The 18,612-nt window shown below is 56.4% G+C and overlaps 1 protein-coding gene across 1 annotated transcript; it reads left to right on the top strand.

The window, feature by feature from the left end:
• Positions 1–4,275: 4,275 nt before the first annotated feature.
• On the top strand, positions 4,276–15,819 carry SEMA3G (semaphorin 3G). The gene is made up of 16 exons (XM_047776214.1): positions 4,276–4,476; positions 6,196–6,356; positions 6,467–6,529; positions 6,717–6,836; positions 7,108–7,198; positions 7,329–7,445; positions 7,664–7,809; positions 8,022–8,136; positions 8,229–8,298; positions 8,573–8,717; positions 9,007–9,238; positions 9,321–9,409; positions 10,033–10,074; positions 10,814–11,042; positions 11,531–11,670; positions 12,985–15,819. The coding sequence occupies exons 1-16, from the start codon at positions 4,368–4,370 to the stop codon at positions 13,429–13,431; spliced, it is 2,316 nt and encodes a 771-aa protein (XP_047632170.1). The 5' UTR covers positions 4,276–4,367; the 3' UTR covers positions 13,432–15,819.
• The last annotated feature ends 2,793 nt before the right edge of the window (positions 15,820–18,612 follow it).

Raw genomic sequence — 18,612 nt, 5'->3', positions numbered from 1 at the left:
GGAAAAGACTGCAGCTTTGCAGGAGTGGAAAGGCAGCACTGGGCCGGTTGCCAGGCCTTGGCAACTTTAGGGTGAGAGGTCTGGTGGCCCTTAGCGCAGTGGGGAGAGAAGGGTGGAGGAAGGTACACAGATTGAGGGCATGTTTTGGAACTAGAATGGATAGAACTCACTGGAGGATTGAATGGGATGTGTGAGAAAGGAAGGAGTCGAAGTCGAAACTGCCATCTCCAAAAGATAGGAGAGACTGGGGGGTCGGGGCACAAGTTTGGCAGTGGAATATTGGGAAATGGAGGTTCCTCCTTTCCTTTTGACTTTTTTTTTTAACAGTTCTTAACTTTTCATTTTGAAATTCTAGACTTTCAAAAATAGCACAAACTCCCACTTATACTTCACAAGAGCTTCCTCAAATGTTAATGTCTTAAATACCCACAGGAAAAGATCAAACCCAGGAAATTAACACTGATGCACAACTACTAACTCACCTGCCAACCTCCTTCAGATTTGTCAGTTGCCCTATGAAGTTCTCTTTCTGGACCAGGATCCAACCCATGATCCTACACTGCGTCTTGTCGTCCCATTCCCTTACTCTCCTCTGATCTGTTTCTCAGTCTTTCCTTACCTTTAATGACCCTGACGCTATAGAATTGTGCAGGCCAGTTATTTTGTAGAATCTAATGAGATTTGGATTTGCCTGGTGTTTCCTGAGGACTCAATTCAGGTTATGTAATCACAGGAGAGATGGAAGGTCCTTTGTCATTGTCAAAGTCGAGATACCTCTGGGACAGGTTGGTGGGGACATCAGAGCGAGGCTAGAGCTAAGCAAGAGGGCGGAGGAAGGGCTATGAAGTCAGGTGTCATCAGAGTAAGAAGTGCCTTCCCAGCCCTGGTGCTGGAGGAGGCCCCTAGGGAGAGGGTGTGTAGGGAGAGACGGCCCAGGACTGGGCACTGGGAATCCCACCTGGGCAATCTGGGTGGGGGGAGAAGTGGCCAGTGGGGTGGGAGAGAACCTGGGTGAGTGTGGGGCCTCTGGACCCAGGAGGGAAGGAAGGAGGCATTGCAGTCAGCTGATGGATGCTCATGGAGCTGGGGAGCTTTGAGGCCTTGTGTCCAACTTGGTCATCTGGACACGAGGGTTTCACTGGAGTGGTGGGGTGGGAGTGCAACTAAAAGGACCAAAGAAGTAAGGCAAGGTAAATGGGAGATGGCAAGTGCAGACAGCACTGGTGAATTTTTGCAGACACTCAGGGAACAGAGAAATGGGCTGGAGCTAAGGAGAGATGTGGGGTCCAGGGAAGCGCACTTGATGATAGGAGCAACCTAGTGAAACTGAGCAAGGGGTGAAGCGAGATTCAGGGGCAAAGCTGCAGAGGGTGAGTGGCTGGGGTCTCTGGGAGTGTGTCTGGGGCATGGTCATAGCTCTGGGACTGGACCCAAGCTGGGCAGGGAGAAAGGGTTGGCTCGAAAGGGAGGGGAGAATTGCAGCAGCGGGGACACTGAGCACAGGAGGTGGGATCAGAGGAGGGATGTTCTGAATGGGATGCTGAAAGTCATGTCATCGTTGGTGGTGACATGGAGAATGAGTGGCTGAGGTGGGAAAAGGAGGACAAGGGCCTCAGAAGCTGAGGGCACCCAGGGGATGTGAGATCCTGATGGGATTGGGGAAGAAGAAAAAGCCCCCAAGAGTTAGGCCCTCTGCAAACAAAACGGAGGATAACTGGGCCAGCTACAAAAAGGGTGCAAGGAGGGTGGCTGGCTGGTACCTTAAAGATAAGGGTCCACAAGTAGGAAGCTCTTTGACACTTTCCCAATATCTCTGTTCCAGAATGAGGTTGGTGGGGGAGGGACTAAGGACATCTATTCCTTCCAGTGATGCCAACCCCAGAGTTCTGGGCTGGACCCTTTCACATGCCTACCTGGGGCACCTGGTACATGACAATACACATCACCATGTACACCACCAAGGGCTGACAAGCTCCAACTAGCACATGGTACTGCATTCTCCTGCACACATCACCCAATTCTAACTGTTTTGCTATGTTCAATCCTCTCCACTTCTTCTGGGCTATGTCATCCTTTGCCTAGATAGTATTTCTTTCATGAAGCCCGCCTTGTCTTCCTCCATAAGAAGCAACCACTGGAGCATCTCCCACTGCCCCTGCCTCTTCATATTAGGGGTTGCCTTGTTACTGCCTGCTATCCCAAGAGTCTGTGCTGTGTACCTGTACCTATCACAAGGGCCTGACAAAGCAGGCAGTTTTGGGGCCTCCTGCAATTCCCACTTTGTCCATTAGATGGCACAAGATGTCTGTGGCTGGGCCCACTGATCCCAGCAATCAGAGGGACCCTTGGGAGTCTTTTCCCCACCAATAGCCCCAAGCAGAGATCTTTACCAAAGGACGATCCATACCCCTTTCCAGACTGGGAAAGAGGCCCAGAAAGGAAGAGTATCTGCCCAAGGCTGCATGACAAGTTTAGAACTGGGGGTCCTAACCTCTGGCACAGGCTGCTTTTTGCAGCGTGGAGTAGTCTGTACCCACATGCTGCTCCAGGAGACCTGAGCCTCCCCTGCAGCCCTAGCTGGAGGCCTGGCTGAGCTTAGATCCCCAGGGTGATCTGGAAGTTCTGAGAAGTTTTTGGGTCTACCGCCCACAGCTGCTGGCCACATGCTGGTTGAGAGGCTGTCCAGCTGAATCTCTAGCCAGACATTGACTCCCAGCCCAGTCTATAGGCTGAAACATCTCTCCAGGGAGATGGATGCAGAAGGCCCAGGATGTGATCACTATCACGGCAGCCCCTGCACAAGTACTCCTCTAAAGTTTATAGAGCCTTTTATAACCAAGGTGGCTGGTCCCTGACTCGGCAAGGAGACTGAGACCCAGAGAGGGAAGGGCCTTGGCCAAGGTTCTTTGGGGATACATGCCCAATCCCAGGTCAGGAGGCATGTATGTGTTGAGGAGAGATGGGGACCAGGAGACAGGGTTCAAATCGCTGGGTCTTCCTCATGTTAACTCAAAGGGCTGATCTATTTCCCTTTTAGGAATGAGATAGGAAGGGAGGTGGGGGTCCTAGGACCCTCCGGAGCCTAAGAAGCAAAAGAGAGACTCAGAATGGGGCAGGACTGAGCAGGACCTGTTCTCAGGCTGCTATGTGGCCTGGTCCACATCCTTCACTCTCTGCTGCCCCATTTCCTAATCATCATTATCATTTGAGGGCTCAGCCTGGCCCATCTGGGAGGCCTAACTTGCAGGAGTTTCCAGAATCCTGGGAACACCAATTTCAATATCTCAAGGTTGAAATCTTAGCACCCAGGGCTACTGGGGTCTGCATGTAGGAATCTGGAATGGGGTAGAGTGGCAACTGTGGAGGGTAGAAATAGGGCCAGTTTTGGTGGGGTGGGGGAGAGGTCTCCTCACTTGCCCTTATTCAGCCCTTTAGCCTCATCCCCCCTTGTCCCCCTTCTATGACTCTCCTGTTCCTTTGTTCAGAGCTCAGAGCAGAGGGAGTAGGGGTATGAGCACCTTCCCTCCACCATCACTCTGGAGGAATCATAGGGGTAGGGTCTATGGGCAGAAGGGGATTCTGGGAAGAACCCACCTCTCACCCGGTGACACCCTGGGCCCTGAGGCTCTGGGAGGACTGGAGGGCTGAGGGAAGCAGGGCAATGGGGGTCTCCCTTGTATGGGGTAAAACCTGTCCCCTGCCCCAGCCTGGAGGCCAGAAAGGAACAGGTCTGGTAGAGAAGTCTGAGCATTCATCTCTTGCCAATTTCACATCTGTGAAGTGTGGCCAGGCCTCAAGCCCCCATCCAAAATGCAGAGCCCCTTGGGCTGGAATGACTTCCCCAAGGCAAATTGGGCCCTACCAGGGGAGTTGTGAAGCCAGGCCAAGACTTCAGGGGGCTGGACCCTTGGGACCTAGGCCCAGAATCAGTTTGCGGGGGGCTCTATCATGAGCACTGGAGGGGCAAGGAGCAAAGGAGAGCCCAGCTAGAGCCCCATCCAGCCCATCAACCTCTGATCTCTAATCTTTCTTCCAGGCTATTTCCTCCCTCAACAGTTTGCAAGAGCTTGGGGTCTTGCGTTTGTAGACATTTCTGCATAACCCACCCACACCCCAGCTGGGAAAGAGTCTCCCCAGTGAGGAACCAGCCATTCTGACACAGGCATCATAGGGCAAGGAGGAGAGAAGCTGCAGGTGGACAGCGGCAGGGCTCCTGCCCCCTCCCTCTTCCTCCCCGCCTTCCCTGCCTGGGACTGGGTGGAGCCGCCGCCTTATAAGTGGCAGGCCTGGCGGCAACAGAGCAAACTACAACCAGCGGCAGGACCGAGGGCAGCTGTCCAAGTAGCGTGGTGCCCCTGGTTCCCCGCATGGCCCCCTCAGCCTGGGCCATCTGCTGCCTCCTGGGGGGCCTCCTGCTCCACGGAGGCAGTCCCAGCCCTGGCCCCAGCGTGCCCCGCCTGCGGCTCTCCTACCGAGGTAGGGCAGTGTGTACCCTGTGTGTGTGCGTGTCTTGGGGGGTGGGGGGGGCTGCACCCTGGGAGACTCCAGCCATGGGGCCCCCGGCAGCCCCAAGCAGTCTGTTCTGCCAGCCAAAGGGATACGGTCACTCCCTGCACAGCCCTTGGGAAGGACTTTAATCATTCCCCACGGGCGGTGTGGTGCTCCCAGCTGGCCGCCAGAGGCAGGAGCCAGGGAGGAAGGCAGGGGGAAGGGGACAGGTCCTGGAAGAGGGGCCAGGGTGAAGACAGGAGAGAGACACACAGGGGGGAAAACCTGAGGGGGCAACTGAGACAAGAAGTGAGACCTCAGTAGAGATGGGGAGGGGGCAGAGGGGGCAGGTCTGGAGGCTCTGTCTGCAAGCAGCCGTGCTTCTTGCCCAGGGCAGACAGTGGGAGAGAGAGCGGCATCCTGTCCCTCTATCTGCCCTACAGTGGGGTCTCTCACCCTATCTCCACAGCCTCAGTCCCCTCCTGCCTCTAGCAGCCCACTTTGCAACGCTGGCCGTTCCTCCTCCCCTCCATCCAAGAGGCTCTTCAAAGCCTACCTTCTTTGCCCATCCTGGCCCAGGAGGTTCCTCTGCAGATCTAACCTGATCCGCTGTGCTGCAGCTGGCACAGGCCTTCTCTGATTTCGTGGAAATGGTCCCTGAGACACAAGCTCTCCACAGATATTTCTTGGGGAAACCAGATGGGTGATCACCTTCCCCGGGAACCCTTGTCTAAGGTGGGGAGACCCAGGCCTGCTCTGGAGTGTTTGAGTGGGGAGACATGGCTCTGCTCCAGAGAGTTCGAAGGGATTTGGGGAAGGGAGATGTGGACTACCCTGTGACTGGGGGTGGGGGTAGTCAGACTACAAGAAAAGGCCCAAATAGGGCCAATCCCCCTACAAAGTACTTTCAGCCATGGAGGTCTTCCTAGAAGAGGCTGTTAATGAATTGGGGAATAGAGTGGGTGCTGGGACAAGGATGACCTTCCCCAGATTGGCCATCACCCCTTCCCACCACCTCCTGCTGCCTGCCCTTGTACACCCAACTACCTAGCTGGACCCCAAGGACCTATTTCAGGATCCCTACCTCCTGGGATCATCATCTCCAGACAGCCACCCTCATCCCCAGGGGCTGGGTGGGCAGCATCTATGGAGGAGAAAACCCTCTTTATCCACTTCCATGGCCTGGAGCTTAGAGATCCACCTGGCCATACCTGGCCTCTCCTACACCCAGGCCTTAGCCACATGTTCCCTGCTGGGAACGCTCTCCCCTGCCTGTCTGCCTGTCCCACTGAGTCAGTCTCGCACGCTGCTCAGACCACCCACTCTTCCTCCAGGCTCTCCCAGCACTTCATCCAGCTTGCTGCCATAAGTGCCGCCCATGGAGTCATCTTCCTTGGGGACTGGGTTGGGCACAGATGGGCAAGTAGGAAGGAGACGTTAACTGAAGACCAGAGGGTCAAGGAGTGGAGGGGGAGGGGGGCAGGCCCCTGGGTGGGCTGGGCGGGGTGGGAGGCTCAGAGGCCCCCTCTCCCACCCACCCCCAGGAGTCATTTCCCAGAAGCTCTCCAGCAGTCCTGTGGATGCAAACTTTTTCCAGATGTGAGTGTGTGTGGAGGGTGACTGCGCAGCTGGGACCCTTCACCTCCACACATTGGCTGGAGAATGGGCTGAGCAGTAAGCCCTGATCCCCTCCTCACCCCCTCCTAGACCTCCTTTCTGTCAACCGCTCTGCCATCTTTCTGGGTCCTCGGGGCTCCCTGGACCTTCGGGCCCTGTACTTGGATGAGTACCGGGACCGCCTGTTTCTGGGCGGCCGAGATGCCATCTACTCTCTGCGGCTGGACCAGGCATGGCCAGATGCCCGGGAGGTGAGCTGGGCTGAAGGGGAAGTGGGTCTAAGGGCTAGGCAACTCTGGATGGGAGGCCAGCTGGGGAAACTGAGGCTGTGAGGTCAGTGGTCAGCCAGGCTGTGTTTCAGGTCCTGTGGCCACCGCAGCCAGGACAGAGGGAGGAGTGTGTTCGCAAGGGAAGAGATCCTCTGGTGAGTGCTGTTGAGTGACTGCCCCCACCCTAACCTAATGCCCAGGCCCTGAGTCCCAGGAGAGCTTGGGGATGCTCCCTAGGTGCCTGTGCTGGGGACACTTGGAGCAGATCTTGAAGACTCTTGATGGTCTTGAAGAATGTGCCCCCACACTCGGTCCATCTCCTCCCCTCCCCTCCCCCCTCAGGTGGAGTGCGCCAACTTTGTGCGGGTGCTGCAGCCCCACAACCGGACTCACCTGTTGGCCTGTGGCACTGGTGCCTTCCAACCCACCTGCGCTCTCATTGCCGTTGGGCATCGTGGGGAGGTGAGCCAGATGGCCCCACAAGGGATTGGGAAGCAGTGACATTTCCTCCCTGCTGCCTGAACATTCCCCATTGAGCCTGGGTCAGGACAGAGGGGCTAGACACTGAAAGGCGCCTTTGTGGTGGAGCTGACCCTGCTGGCAAGGCTCTGAATGAGGGCGCCTTCTGCTCACCCCCACTCTCCAGCTGCACGCAATGGCTATTCCCTAGGAGAGGGCTGGTGCCCCTGTCTTAGGTGACACCTCTCCCTCCCATCCTCCCTCCCTTTCCCAGCATGTGCTCCATCTTGAGCCCTACAGTGTAGAAAGTGGGCGGGGGAGGTGCCCGCACGAGCCCAGCCGTCCCTTCGCCAGCACCTTTGTAGGTGAGTGATGCCCAGGCCAAGGCAGATGTGGCAAGGGTGGGAGCTGGCTCATGTCATTGGGAAGCGGGGGGGGACCCAGGTCCAGGGCCTGGCCTTACTCCCCTGACTGTGCCCCCAACCCTCACCCCAGGTGGGGAACTATACACGGGCCTCAATGCTGACTTCCTGGGGCGAGAGGCCATGATCTTCCGGAGTGGGGGTCCCCGGCCGGCCTTGCGTTCTGACTCTGACCAGAACCTTCTGCACGGTGAGCCCAGGGGTCTGCCCCGGGAACTGGCAGTGAGGCGGAGGAACTGACTCTGGAGCAGAGACCAGAAGGGTGGCTCATCCCCACTCCTCTGCCTGGGACTTCAGCCTCCAATGGGGTCCCTGTGCCCCTTCCCCTCCTCATTGGTTCGCCTCCACCAAACCCCCCTTCCCTTCTGTTTGAGGGCCCTGCACCAGCTTCATCCTCTCACCTTCTAGATCCCCGGTTTGTAATGGCCGCCCGGATCCCTGACAACTCTGACCAGGACGATGACAAGGTGTACTTCTTCTTCTCGGAGACTGTCCCCTCACCCGATGGGGGCCCGAGCCGAGTCACTGTCAGCCGCGTGGGCCGCGTCTGCATGGTAAGAGCTGTGGAAGGGGCAGTGAGGTTCAAATCCTGGCCGTACCCACCTTCCCAGACCTGTCCCCCATCCTGCACTGGCCCCCCGCAGCAGCAGGGAACCAAGGCAAGGGTGTGGAGCTGACATCCAGGCCGCTCCCCAAGGGTGAGGGTGGAGGAGCAGGAGGAGGGGCCCGTCGTCAGGGCCCATGCTGACTGGCCCCCACCCCCCAGAATGACATGGGCGGCCAGCGGGTGTTGGTGAACAAATGGAGCACCTTCCTCAAGGCCAGGCTGCTCTGCTCGGTGCCTGGCCCTGGCGGTGCTGAGACCCACTTCAACCAACTGGGTAAGGGCGTGGCCAGGGCAGGTTGGCTGTGGGCTGGGGAGGGCTCAGGGCCAGTGAGTAGGGGGCATTGGTGGTGGCCTTCTGTCTCCCAGAGGATGTGTTCCTGCTGTGGCCCAGCGCAGGGAAGAGCCTGGAGGTGTACGCTCTGTTCAGCATGGTCAGGTGGGCTTCCCCTCACCCCTACCCCAGGCCCATCTCTGCACCCCCCAGCCTCCTCTGTTGAGCCTCTGCCTTCATTTCCCAGCCTCCCCATGGGCGCCATCTCTGTCCCTGACTCAGTGACACCATGGCTGTATTCGCTGCCTGGATGTCCTTGTTTTCAGGTCTCTGCTGACTGCAGGCACCATCATCCTCCGTCCTACGTAGAGAACCAAGCTGCCCCCTTCCTGCCTGTGACAGCCACCCTAGCCTGACTGTCCCTGTTCGTCCTCTGCAGTACTGTGTTCCAGGGCTACGCCGTCTGCGTGTACCACATGGCAGATATCTGGGAAGTCTTCAAGGGGCCCTTTGCCCACCAAGATGGTCCCCAGCACCAGTGGGGGCCCTATGGGGGCAAGGTGCCCTTTCCCCGCCCTGGCATGGTGAGTAGTTGGCTGGGACAGAGCAGGGTGTGTAGATGCTAGGAGGGGCTCCACCAGGGGATAGGACTGTGACCGCCTGCAGCCCCAGGGCAGCAACTGAGCTGGGCTCCAGAGGACCTGGGCGGGGCCGGGAGGGAAGCTGAGCCTGACCACATTGAGGAGTCTCTTCTACAATGAGAGCAGTCCCTGCGAGGCTGGCGTGCCCAGCCAATGAGGCCTAGAAACAGACTGGGGTGGGGAATGTGCCATCCCAGGGAGCTTCAGGTACTCCCTTTGCCACTACCCTCAGTGCCCCAGCAAGATGACCTCACAGCCAGGACGACCCTTTGGCAGCACCAAGGATTACCCGGATGAGGTGCTGCAGTTTGCCCGAGCCCACCCACTCATGTTCCGGCCTGTGCGTCCCTGGCGGGACCGCCCTGTCCTTGTCAAAACCCACCTGGCCCAGCAGCTGCGTCAGATCGTTGTGGACCGTGTAGAGGCTGAGGATGGGACATATGATGTCATCTTCCTGGGGACCGGTGGGTGGCCTGGGGCTGGGGAGGTTTGCAGGGACCCAGACTGTCCCTTCCTCTCCCACTGACCCCTCCCACCCTGCCCCAGACTCTGGTTCTGTGCTCAAGGTCATCGCCCTCCAGGAGGGTTCTGCTGAGCCTGAGGAAGTGGTTCTGGAGGAGCTCCAGGTGTTTAAGGTGAGTTGGGGGCCTGATAGGAAAGGACCCCCTCAAATTCAACCCCGGGTGGAGGCCTGACTATGAGGAAGCAGCAGCAAAGTGCGAGAGGGAGATGGGCCTGTCTTTACTGAACCTGCCATCAGTGGGGAGGGGAAGTGATGGCGCCCCCTGCTGCAGAGGCCTTGCTGATGCTATTAATTGATGGTGGGCCTGGAGACACCTATCTGTGAGCTGCGATTTGGGGGACCTAGAGAGGGATGGCTGAGGAGATTGTCCCTTGACAAAGCCCTGCCAAGCTCAAGTCCTAGTGAGATCCCAAGTCCCCAGAGGGTTCTGTTGGCCCCTTTAGAGGGTTAGACAGCAAGTCTGTTGTGTGTCCCACATGGATGGGTGATTTGAGACAGCTGCCTCACTGCTGGGGACCAGGGCTGCGGAGGGGACACTGGGGCTTTGTGCTTTTAGTTAAGTCTTGGAGGCCAGTCAGGGCAAGGGGACTCTTTTAATGACCTGACATGTGGGAAAGACTGTCTGGCCTTAATTGCCAGAGAGTGCACTGACCTGGGAGAAAGGTGGCCTCCACCGAGAGGCTAGAGGAGGCCGAGAGCAGGGTTACAGGGAAGGTCTTGCTTCTTCTTCCCCAGGTGCCAACACCCATCACTGAGATGGAGATCTCTGTCAAAAGGGTAAGAGCAGCTGCCGTGGCTCCCTACTGCTCCAGCTTCCCCACCAGCTCCCAGAGTTTCCCTGAGGGCTGCTGTTGTCTAACCAAAAGCCAAGTCATGGCAGGCCCTGGGGCTGCCTGATTAGGCTCTGCAAGGAGGGTTGAAAGTCCAGCTGGGAGCTGAGATTCCCATGCAAGAAACCAGGGAGGGGGTGGGGCAGTGGGAGGCCCCAAGTAAATGAGCCTGTGTTCAGATAGGGGGAGATACACAAAGGCCATTATTCCTCAGGGGAGACAAAAATGTGCTTGAAAACAAAATCCAAATTTTAAATCAAATAGGGGAGTCACTTTTTAGAGGTCGGCTGTGTGTCCTTTTGTGAGGGGCAAAATCTCCTCCAACTTCATCTGCCCCAGTTTATCTTGGAGTAAATCTTGTCTTTCTACTGGGATTCCTTAAAGCACAGAGCTCATCTCTAAGGTCAGAGGCAAGGCAGGATAAAGGCCATTGGGTAGAGGGCCAAGGTCAGCTGCAGGGAGGGTCTGGAGAAGCCCCTTAGAGGAAAGACTCCAGGTGTGCCTCATCCCCTCCACGCCCTAACAGGATCTGATGTAGATCAGGTGAGCTTCTGGGAATGCACCCAAGAGGTTCTGGAAGACTCTTAAAAATAGCAGGGGTCTCAGGAAAGCCAAGGTGGCTGAGAGTCCAGCTGCTTCTAGGTGGAGCACAGACTCACCTTGGGCTCCCTCTCTGTCTCTCTCAGCAAATGCTGTATGTGGGCTCGAGGCTGGGAGTGGCCCAGTTGCAGCTGCACCAGTGTGAGACCTATGGCAGTGCCTGTGCAGAGTGCTGCCTGGCCAGGGACCCGTACTGTGCGTGGGACGGTTCCTCTTGCACCCGCTACCGGCCTGGCACCAGCAAGCGCCGGATCCGCCGGCAGGATATCCGTCACGGCAACCCTGCCCTGCAGTGCCTGGGCCAGACCCAGGACGGTGAGTGGTGACAGGCATGGGGGCGCCAGCGGGGCTCTCACATGGCCCCCACTCACCCCAGTGGCCTGGCATTGATCCCGTGAAGTGTGGCTTCAGGCCACTCCTCTAGTAAGCACTCCTCTTCAGGCCCACCATCATTTAGAAGCATCAGCAAGGCCTCTGCAGCAGGGGGCGCCATCACTTCCCCTCCCCACTGATGGCAGGTTCAGTAAAGACAGGCCCATCTCCCTCTCGCACTTTGCTGCTGCTTCCTCATAGTCAGGCCTCCACCCAGGGTTGGATTTGAGGAGGTCCTTTCCTATCAGTTTTCCCTTGTGTGCAGCTCCTGTCCATATGCAGGTGTAGGATCTTTGGGCAGAGTGAGCTGCTTGGGGGGATTGATAGACCCCCCAGTTCCCTGTCATATTTGTGGGGGTTTCTGGGCTGTCAGTCGGTGGTCCTGGGGGTCCTCCAGTTCCTGAGCTGAGGCCACCTCCAAATCCCTCCAGAGGAAGCTGCGGGACTTGTGGCAGCCACCACGGTCTACGGCACAGAGCACAACAGCACCTTCCTAGAATGCCTGCCCAAGTCCCCCCAGGCCACCGTGCACTGGTTCTTGCAGAGTCGGGGGGATGAGGGACCCAACCAGGTGAGTGAGGATCCTGCCTCCAGCTTGCATGTGTCCTGAGGTCCCACCCCTCCCTAAACCCCAAGCTCCAGGAATGGACTCTGGGGGGAACCTGCCAAGATCAACTTAAGAAAAGTATGCGTTAAGCTCATGGGGTGCCCATAGGGAGGTGCCCCTGTTCCTGCCATCTGGGAACACCCAGGCCAGATGTGGTAGAACTGCTCCAGTGACAGGGAGCCCACACACTCCCAGGTAATGAGCTGAGCTCTATCTGAGAGGGGATAGCTGAGATGGAAGGGAGGGCAGGGGGTCTGAGCTGGTCAGGAAGACCCCCATGCTTACATATATGGCTAGTCTTTGAAAGAGTCTCTTTCCCAGGGATTCCTCCTCTGCCCTAGGCCCAGACTCCTGACCACTGGTTCTCGCGTGCGCGCGCGCGCACACACACACACACACACACTCACACACACACACACACACTCTGCATGGTCCCATACTCCCTCCCTGGAGTCCAGCTGTCTGCCTAGACTCTCTCCTCCCCTATCCAGAAAGCCTGTCAACCCCAGAGATGGCTTCAGTCTGGGGTCTGAGGCTGGCGTGGGTGGGACAGGGTGAAGAACTGTTCTCAAGCTGCTCCCACGGGGCAGGGAAGGGAAGGGAGCGGGTTCATTATAGGAGGGGCTCTCCTTCCAGCTTGGGAAGTGGGGGAGGCCAGCCCTGGGCCAGCTGTTGGGCTGGGCACTGAGAAGACTCCCCCAGGGGGCCAGGGAAGCCATGAGATGGAGTTACACAACACTCACCACCCAAGCAGTGCAGCCTCAGTGTACACACATGTGGACTAAAGCCCAGACAGGGTCCAGGCCACAGACGGGGCTGGATCAGAACCGTGTCCCCACCTCCTACACTGTAATGGGGCTGTGGGCCCTGCACTTCAGGAGGCGCGAACAACGGAGACAAAGACAGGGAGAGTCCTGTGTGTGTGTGTGTAAAGTGGAAGGCAGTTCGGGTCCTGGGGCCAGAGTAATAGCCCATAAATACTCTTTAACTTACTCTGTTCCCTGTGAATGTGTGCTAGGGTCCCCCAAGGCCAAGGTAGGGGTCCCGGGTGACTAGGGGAGAAGCCAGTCAAATCTTGAGAAGCTCCCTTTGGAGGCCCTATCCTGGGTGAGGCCCTGCCTGCCAGTAGCTCATAGTCGAGGAAGCTGAGCCTGCCAAACTACTAGGAAGGGGAGAATGAGCACCGAGATGGCAAAATTTGGATATGCAGGTAGCAGAGAAGTTGAAGGTGGAGGCCCTGCTTCGTGGCCTGCTCATGCCTTCCCACACCCTCAACAGGTAAAGACAGATGAGCGTATCCTGCAAACAGAACAGGGGCTGCTGTTCCGCAGGCTCAACCGCCTGGATGCGGGCACCTACACCTGCATGACGCTGGAGCATGGCTTCTCCCAGGTGGTGGTCCGCCTGGCTCTGGAGGTGATTGTGGCTACCCAGCTCGACACTCTGTTTCCCCGGGGGCTGAGGCCAGAGGAGCCTGCAACCCGGGAAGGCCTGGCCTCCACCCCCTCCAAGGCCTGGTATAAGGATATCTTGCAGCTCATCGGCTTTGCCAACCTGCCCCGGGTGGATGAGTACTGTGAGCGTGTGTGGTGCCCCTCCCGCAGCCGGAGCCGCAGCAAACAGGCCAAGGGCAAGAACTGGGTGGGGCTGGAGCTAGGCAAGAAGGTGAAGAGCCGGGTGCAGGCCGAGCGCAACCGGACGCCCCGGGAAGTGGAGGCCACATAAAAGACAGAGGAGGAGGGGTGGTCGGGATGGGCCGAGTGGCCAGCAGCAGCCCCCAGCATCTCCCACCCACCCAGCTAGGAGAGAGGGGGGCCAACATGCCTGATTGCCTCTGAGAGATGGGAATCTTTATCCCCAGATGCCTAACAGGCCACCCACAGGATAGGCTGGGCCTGATGGAGAGCCCTGTGTCCTAGCCTGTTCCCTGCCTCTCTGCTCTCCATCCCAGGCTAGAGCCAGCACCCTTTGGCTGCTGGAAACCCCAGTGGGCCTGCTATTTGTTCTCAAACAAGGCCCCCAGCACACATTTCTGCTTGTGCCTGGAGGCGAGAGGGCTGGGTGGTTCTTACCCAGTCCGCAGAACATTGGCAATTCTGAGTGGCCCTCACAGTGGGTGTGTGGGTGCTTCTGAAGAGGTGTTGGGGCAGGGGGCCTTCAGGAAGCTGAGGACAGTAGAAGTTGCCTATAAGCAAGCACCGGTCAGGAAGACCTACCCTGACTGAGGTGGGGAGGGAAAGCGGAGGCACCGAGAAGGTGGAACAAAAAGACCCCCCTCACACTTTGTGCCCTTATATCTTACCTTGGTGGATCCTTCCACTGCCCAACACCTCTTCTCCATCTCAGAATTACAGAAGCATAGGCTGCCAGAGGTCCCTGGGTCTGGTCTGGACCTCAGGCCCCACTTCATAGATGAAAGGGGTAGGGACATCACACAGCCTGACTTCCCTTCCCCAGGCCCAGGCCCTGGAACTTCCAGGCTGGGTTTCCTGGGTTTTCCAGGGTTCCTGGAAGGTGGGCCAGGCCCACAGCTCCCAATGGAATCTCCCTTGCCCACCATCAGGGTCTCCGTGCTGTTGAGTGGGGAGGAGGTGGATTCTAGGAGTGCATTATCCCCCATCTCTATGGACTAGAGCTAGAGAGGGGGGAGCTTTGGGAAGTGTGGGGGTGGTTGGAGGGGTGGGCTGTCTTAGGGCAGTGCAAGCTTGCCCACAGCCTGGGAGGATGGGATGAGGCAGCTTTGTGAGCAAGCTGCAGGAGCACGGCAGAGCTTTGCCTAGGAGACCCTAGAGGATTGAGACTTTTGAGATGGGAGAGGGTGGAAGACCCTAGGACGGGTTAGGGGACTCAAGGTCAGGCATTCTCAAGGACCGAAGAAGGCATCTCTTGGCCCAGGGGCCAGATGTTTCCCACTCTGGGATCTTTGGTTTCTGCTAAATAAGACTTTGTTATGGATGGTTCATTTATGAAGTATTTTTTCTTTTAAGGGAAAAAAAATGTAGGGGCAAGTGCTAAGTCCTGCTGTTTCTTGCGGTGAGTCTCAGGTGGCCAGGATGCATTCTGTCTGGGTGTGTAGGGAGGTGTTTTTGCCATCAGCAGTAATGTGTTCCTTGGGCTGGGGAGCACAAAGGGGGAGGAGGAGAACTAAATGAAAAGTTGCTCCCAGCCTGCATATGAACAAGTCAATGACGCACAAAACTGACAGGAAGGAGACAAGAGCATCAGGTTCCAGATTCCCTCCATTAAACACCAAGATGAAAGAAGGAGGAAAAAACAGATATAAAGCAAGACAGGGCTTCCTGCCCCCACTGAACTCAAACGCAGACCTTGTCTGCCTTGGATTTGACCGAGCCCCTGCATCCCCCCACCCCTTCCAGGGAACTCCAGTTCCCTGGCAATAGAAATAGAAATCCCCCATCTGCACAGAGAGTGAGCCAGAAGCACCGAGATAAACCTGACAGCACTTTGGGAAGCCATTGGCCTGGGGTGGTTGCGGCTGGGATGTCAGCAGAGGAGAAGAGGACCCTGGGGAGGGGCGGGGAGAAGAGGTAGGAGGAGATAGAGGCCATGGAAGAGGATGGGGAGAGAGCTTAGAGCCCCAGCAATGGGCGTCAGAGATGCAGCCAGTTCTGCCCTTCTATCCCAGGAAGAAGCAACCAGGCCCCACAGTGGCCTCTAGGCTGGGCCCAGGCATGGCCAGCTCCAGGCAGGCTCCTCTGGGGAAGTTACTCTGGAAAATGGAGGGAGAAGGAGTTAAAAACAAGGGACACCTGCACTTGGAAAATTATGGCCACTTCTACTGATCGCCATCCCATACCCCATGGTACTGTGTAGTATTCACTCCTGGAAATGCCTCTGTGTGTGAATTCTATTTTTGTATTCATATGTTGAGATGCGTTTTGTGATTTCTCTGTCTTCAAAGCACACTTCTTATAATTACTATTGCTCTTTTAATTGTCCACACCGCCCCAGAGCGGTGGTGCGGACAATGCAGTGGTTTACCAAACCACCTACAAGGAAAGGGATAAGGTTAATATTTATATGGCATAATTACATCATTATTGTATCTGTGTATTTCTGTAATAAATTGGTGCCATGTGTGTGAGCTGGAAATGAAGAGCCTTCCCTGTCCTTTCCTGGAGAAATTACCCTGGTGGTATTTTCTAGAAGGGAAGGAGACAGGTATCAGGGGAAGGAAGGAGTCAGAGGGCTTTGCCTATAAAGCTGGAATTGCTTATTAAATTAGGAAAATCCTGTCCCTTGAGCTTCTGAGACTTCTTGGAACTTCAGGAAGGTTTTGAGCCAGGAAAAAAAAAAAAAATGCTGGCAAAGGGCAGCTGGGCATGTAGGCAGCCCTGCTCCTTTTTCACAATAACACTTGACTTTGTGACAGCAACACTTGGCCAGGCGCCTGTCTCCATCAGCCACATACCAATGTGTATTAAGGGCACTGTGCTCTTGCCTGGGGAGCCAGGCTGTGCTGTGGGAGCTGCAGCTTTGGGAGAGGAGGGGGAGCCCCAGAGTCTGGCCAGCTGGGCATGCTGCAGGACGCGCCTCTCCCCCAGCCCCCACTCCCTGTGACATCATGCTCCCCGCCCACAGAGCAGACTCCACTGGTGCTAGATGGAGGTGGGAAAAGGCTGGGGTGCTTTAAAAATGGGTGGGGTATCACCCCACCTCACCTGGGAGACCAGCCTCTAGCTGGCATGGGCCCCTCAATCCCTGCTACAGACTAGAGGGCTTAACAGGTTAGTCATCAGTCCCAACTTGCAGCCTGGGCCCTGGAGTGGCCCCCGGCTTTCACCCTCTGGACCATGCAGAAGCACCCAGGCCTGGCAGAAGGTGAAAGCTTATTGCCCAGCCCCGAGCCATCCTCACCCAATCTGAGAAGCATCATTAGAGTACCTCTTAGTGCTGAGTGCTCAGCTGGGAAGGTGTGGGAATGTGACCTCATAGCCCCCTTCTCCCCAGGGTGCCCTGTATCTCTGCTCCCACATCACCACCACCCACACCATGAAGACCCTTTGGGCCTGAACTTCCCCCTGCCCCTCACTCCCCTTCTCGCCTCCCATCTCCAGCCCTATTTCCTGCCTCAGGGGTTTCACACTATCTTCCTCTCCCAGCTTTTTCCTCTAGGTCTCATACTCCTCCTGGTCTTTGGGCCTCTTTCATGATTTCCTGAACAGATTTAGAGCTGGAAAGGGGCTTAAGAAAGGGACTAGTCAAATGTTTTCCAAAATGGCATCCTTTGGAACAACTGTCCCATGAGATCCTCAATATGGTCAAATAAACAAGGGATTTTTACCCCCTTAACCCCCATGGAGCTATGCACTGCCTGCTTGCTTGCCCTGGGAAAACCCTGAGGAGCCCACAGTGATCTCTTGGTGATTTGCATGCCTACTAACATGCTACATGATCCTCCAAAACATGGTCCTCTATCCCTTTTTTTCCCATGGAATGGTTATCATCTCATGTTTCTAATGTTTTGAAGAGCATACTTTGGGAAAATGTTGGTTAGATTAATTCCCTCCCTTGGCATGTGAGATTAATTTATTAATCTCTGCCTTTGATGCCTGTAAACTCTAGAGACCCTGACTTCCAAGATGGAACAGCCACATCTTTGTTTTCCATGGCCAGCACCTAAGCAGGACCTGCTACCCAAGCCGCCAGTCTGCTCTCCCTTGGGTTTGGACTCTGCCCTGCCTCTAGGTCCTGTTCTCCCACACCCAGCCTGCCTTCCCAGCCCACTTCCTGCTCCCCCTGTGTCTGGCATGGTCCTCTGTGGAGGGCTAGCGTTCAACCCCAAGTCTGTGGCTGTCCCTCAGTCCAAAAGACTAGTTTCTAAGGAAGGGCTGGGGCAAGATGGGGGCAGAATAAGGGAGGAAAACAGCCCTTTTCACTTTATCAAATGGCTTCCGTGCTTCCTTTGCATTTGGTGAAGCCTGGTCAGGTCCCAGATACCCCTAGAATCCCCCAACTGCAGGAGTGGACAGGCACCAGTCATCAGGAACCAGGCTTGCCTCCTGCCAGGTTATCTTCTCTGTGGGCTGGCAAGAGCCCAGATGCACCTAGAGCCAGGCGGGTCTCAAAGAACTTCTTATATGCCTCTGCTGGTCCAGCAAACAGAGGCGTCTCCAGACAGCCATGTCTCCTTCTTAGAACTATCGAACAGTTGCTCAAAAACAGCCCAGTTTTCACCAAAGTTAAGGAACCACCCCAGCCTCACCCAAGTCCTGGTCTACAGAGCCTCCAGCATGGAGAAAGTTGAACACACACCAAGATTAAATCCCCAGGGATTTCTGAGATTACAAACTTGGCCCTGGTGTTCAGAAAGAATGAATGGGTGGAGCTAGGTTTGTATATTATACCTGATAAGGAGCTCAAGGATTGTTGGGCCCCCACCCAGGCTCCTCTTCCGGACTCACCCACCCTCCTGGTACACAGGAGATGAAGTAACAGCAGCTGTGGCCCTGTGCCCAGTTCAAGCCTGCCTTCGCGTGGGTACCACTGCTGGGCCCCTCTCTGTTTGAGGCTGTGTCCTTAATGAAGCCTTTCACTTTCCCCACTGGGTTGTCATTAATGCAGCCTTTAAAAAAAAATCATTCTCTGCTGAGGATGGGAAATGCTGCACAGTCTCTGGGGAGGCCTCATAAAGGATGCCCACCCTCATCACCCCAGGCCTCCAGCAGTCAGGGTTTCTGTTACAAGGACTCAGGTGACCAAGCTTGACCTCTCTCCCCCAGGGAAGAAGATGACTGGAGTGCACCCTAATCCATCCCAAGGTGGTGTGTTTCACTGCCAAGAATATCCCACTGTGGAGAGACCAGGGCAAGGGGACAGTGTGGGCTAGACAGGATTCCAAAGTGAATCCACAGAGGCCTGGAGCAGAGTCCAGGTGGCTGCCAT

The sequence above is a fragment of the Phacochoerus africanus genome, chromosome 1, assembly GCF_016906955.1.
Source record: "Phacochoerus africanus isolate WHEZ1 chromosome 1, ROS_Pafr_v1, whole genome shotgun sequence".
In the NCBI taxonomy this organism is placed as follows: domain Eukaryota; kingdom Metazoa; phylum Chordata; class Mammalia; order Artiodactyla; family Suidae; genus Phacochoerus; species Phacochoerus africanus.
The sequence above is the reverse complement of the archived record's forward strand: the minus strand, read 5'-3'. Positions and strand labels throughout refer to the sequence as shown.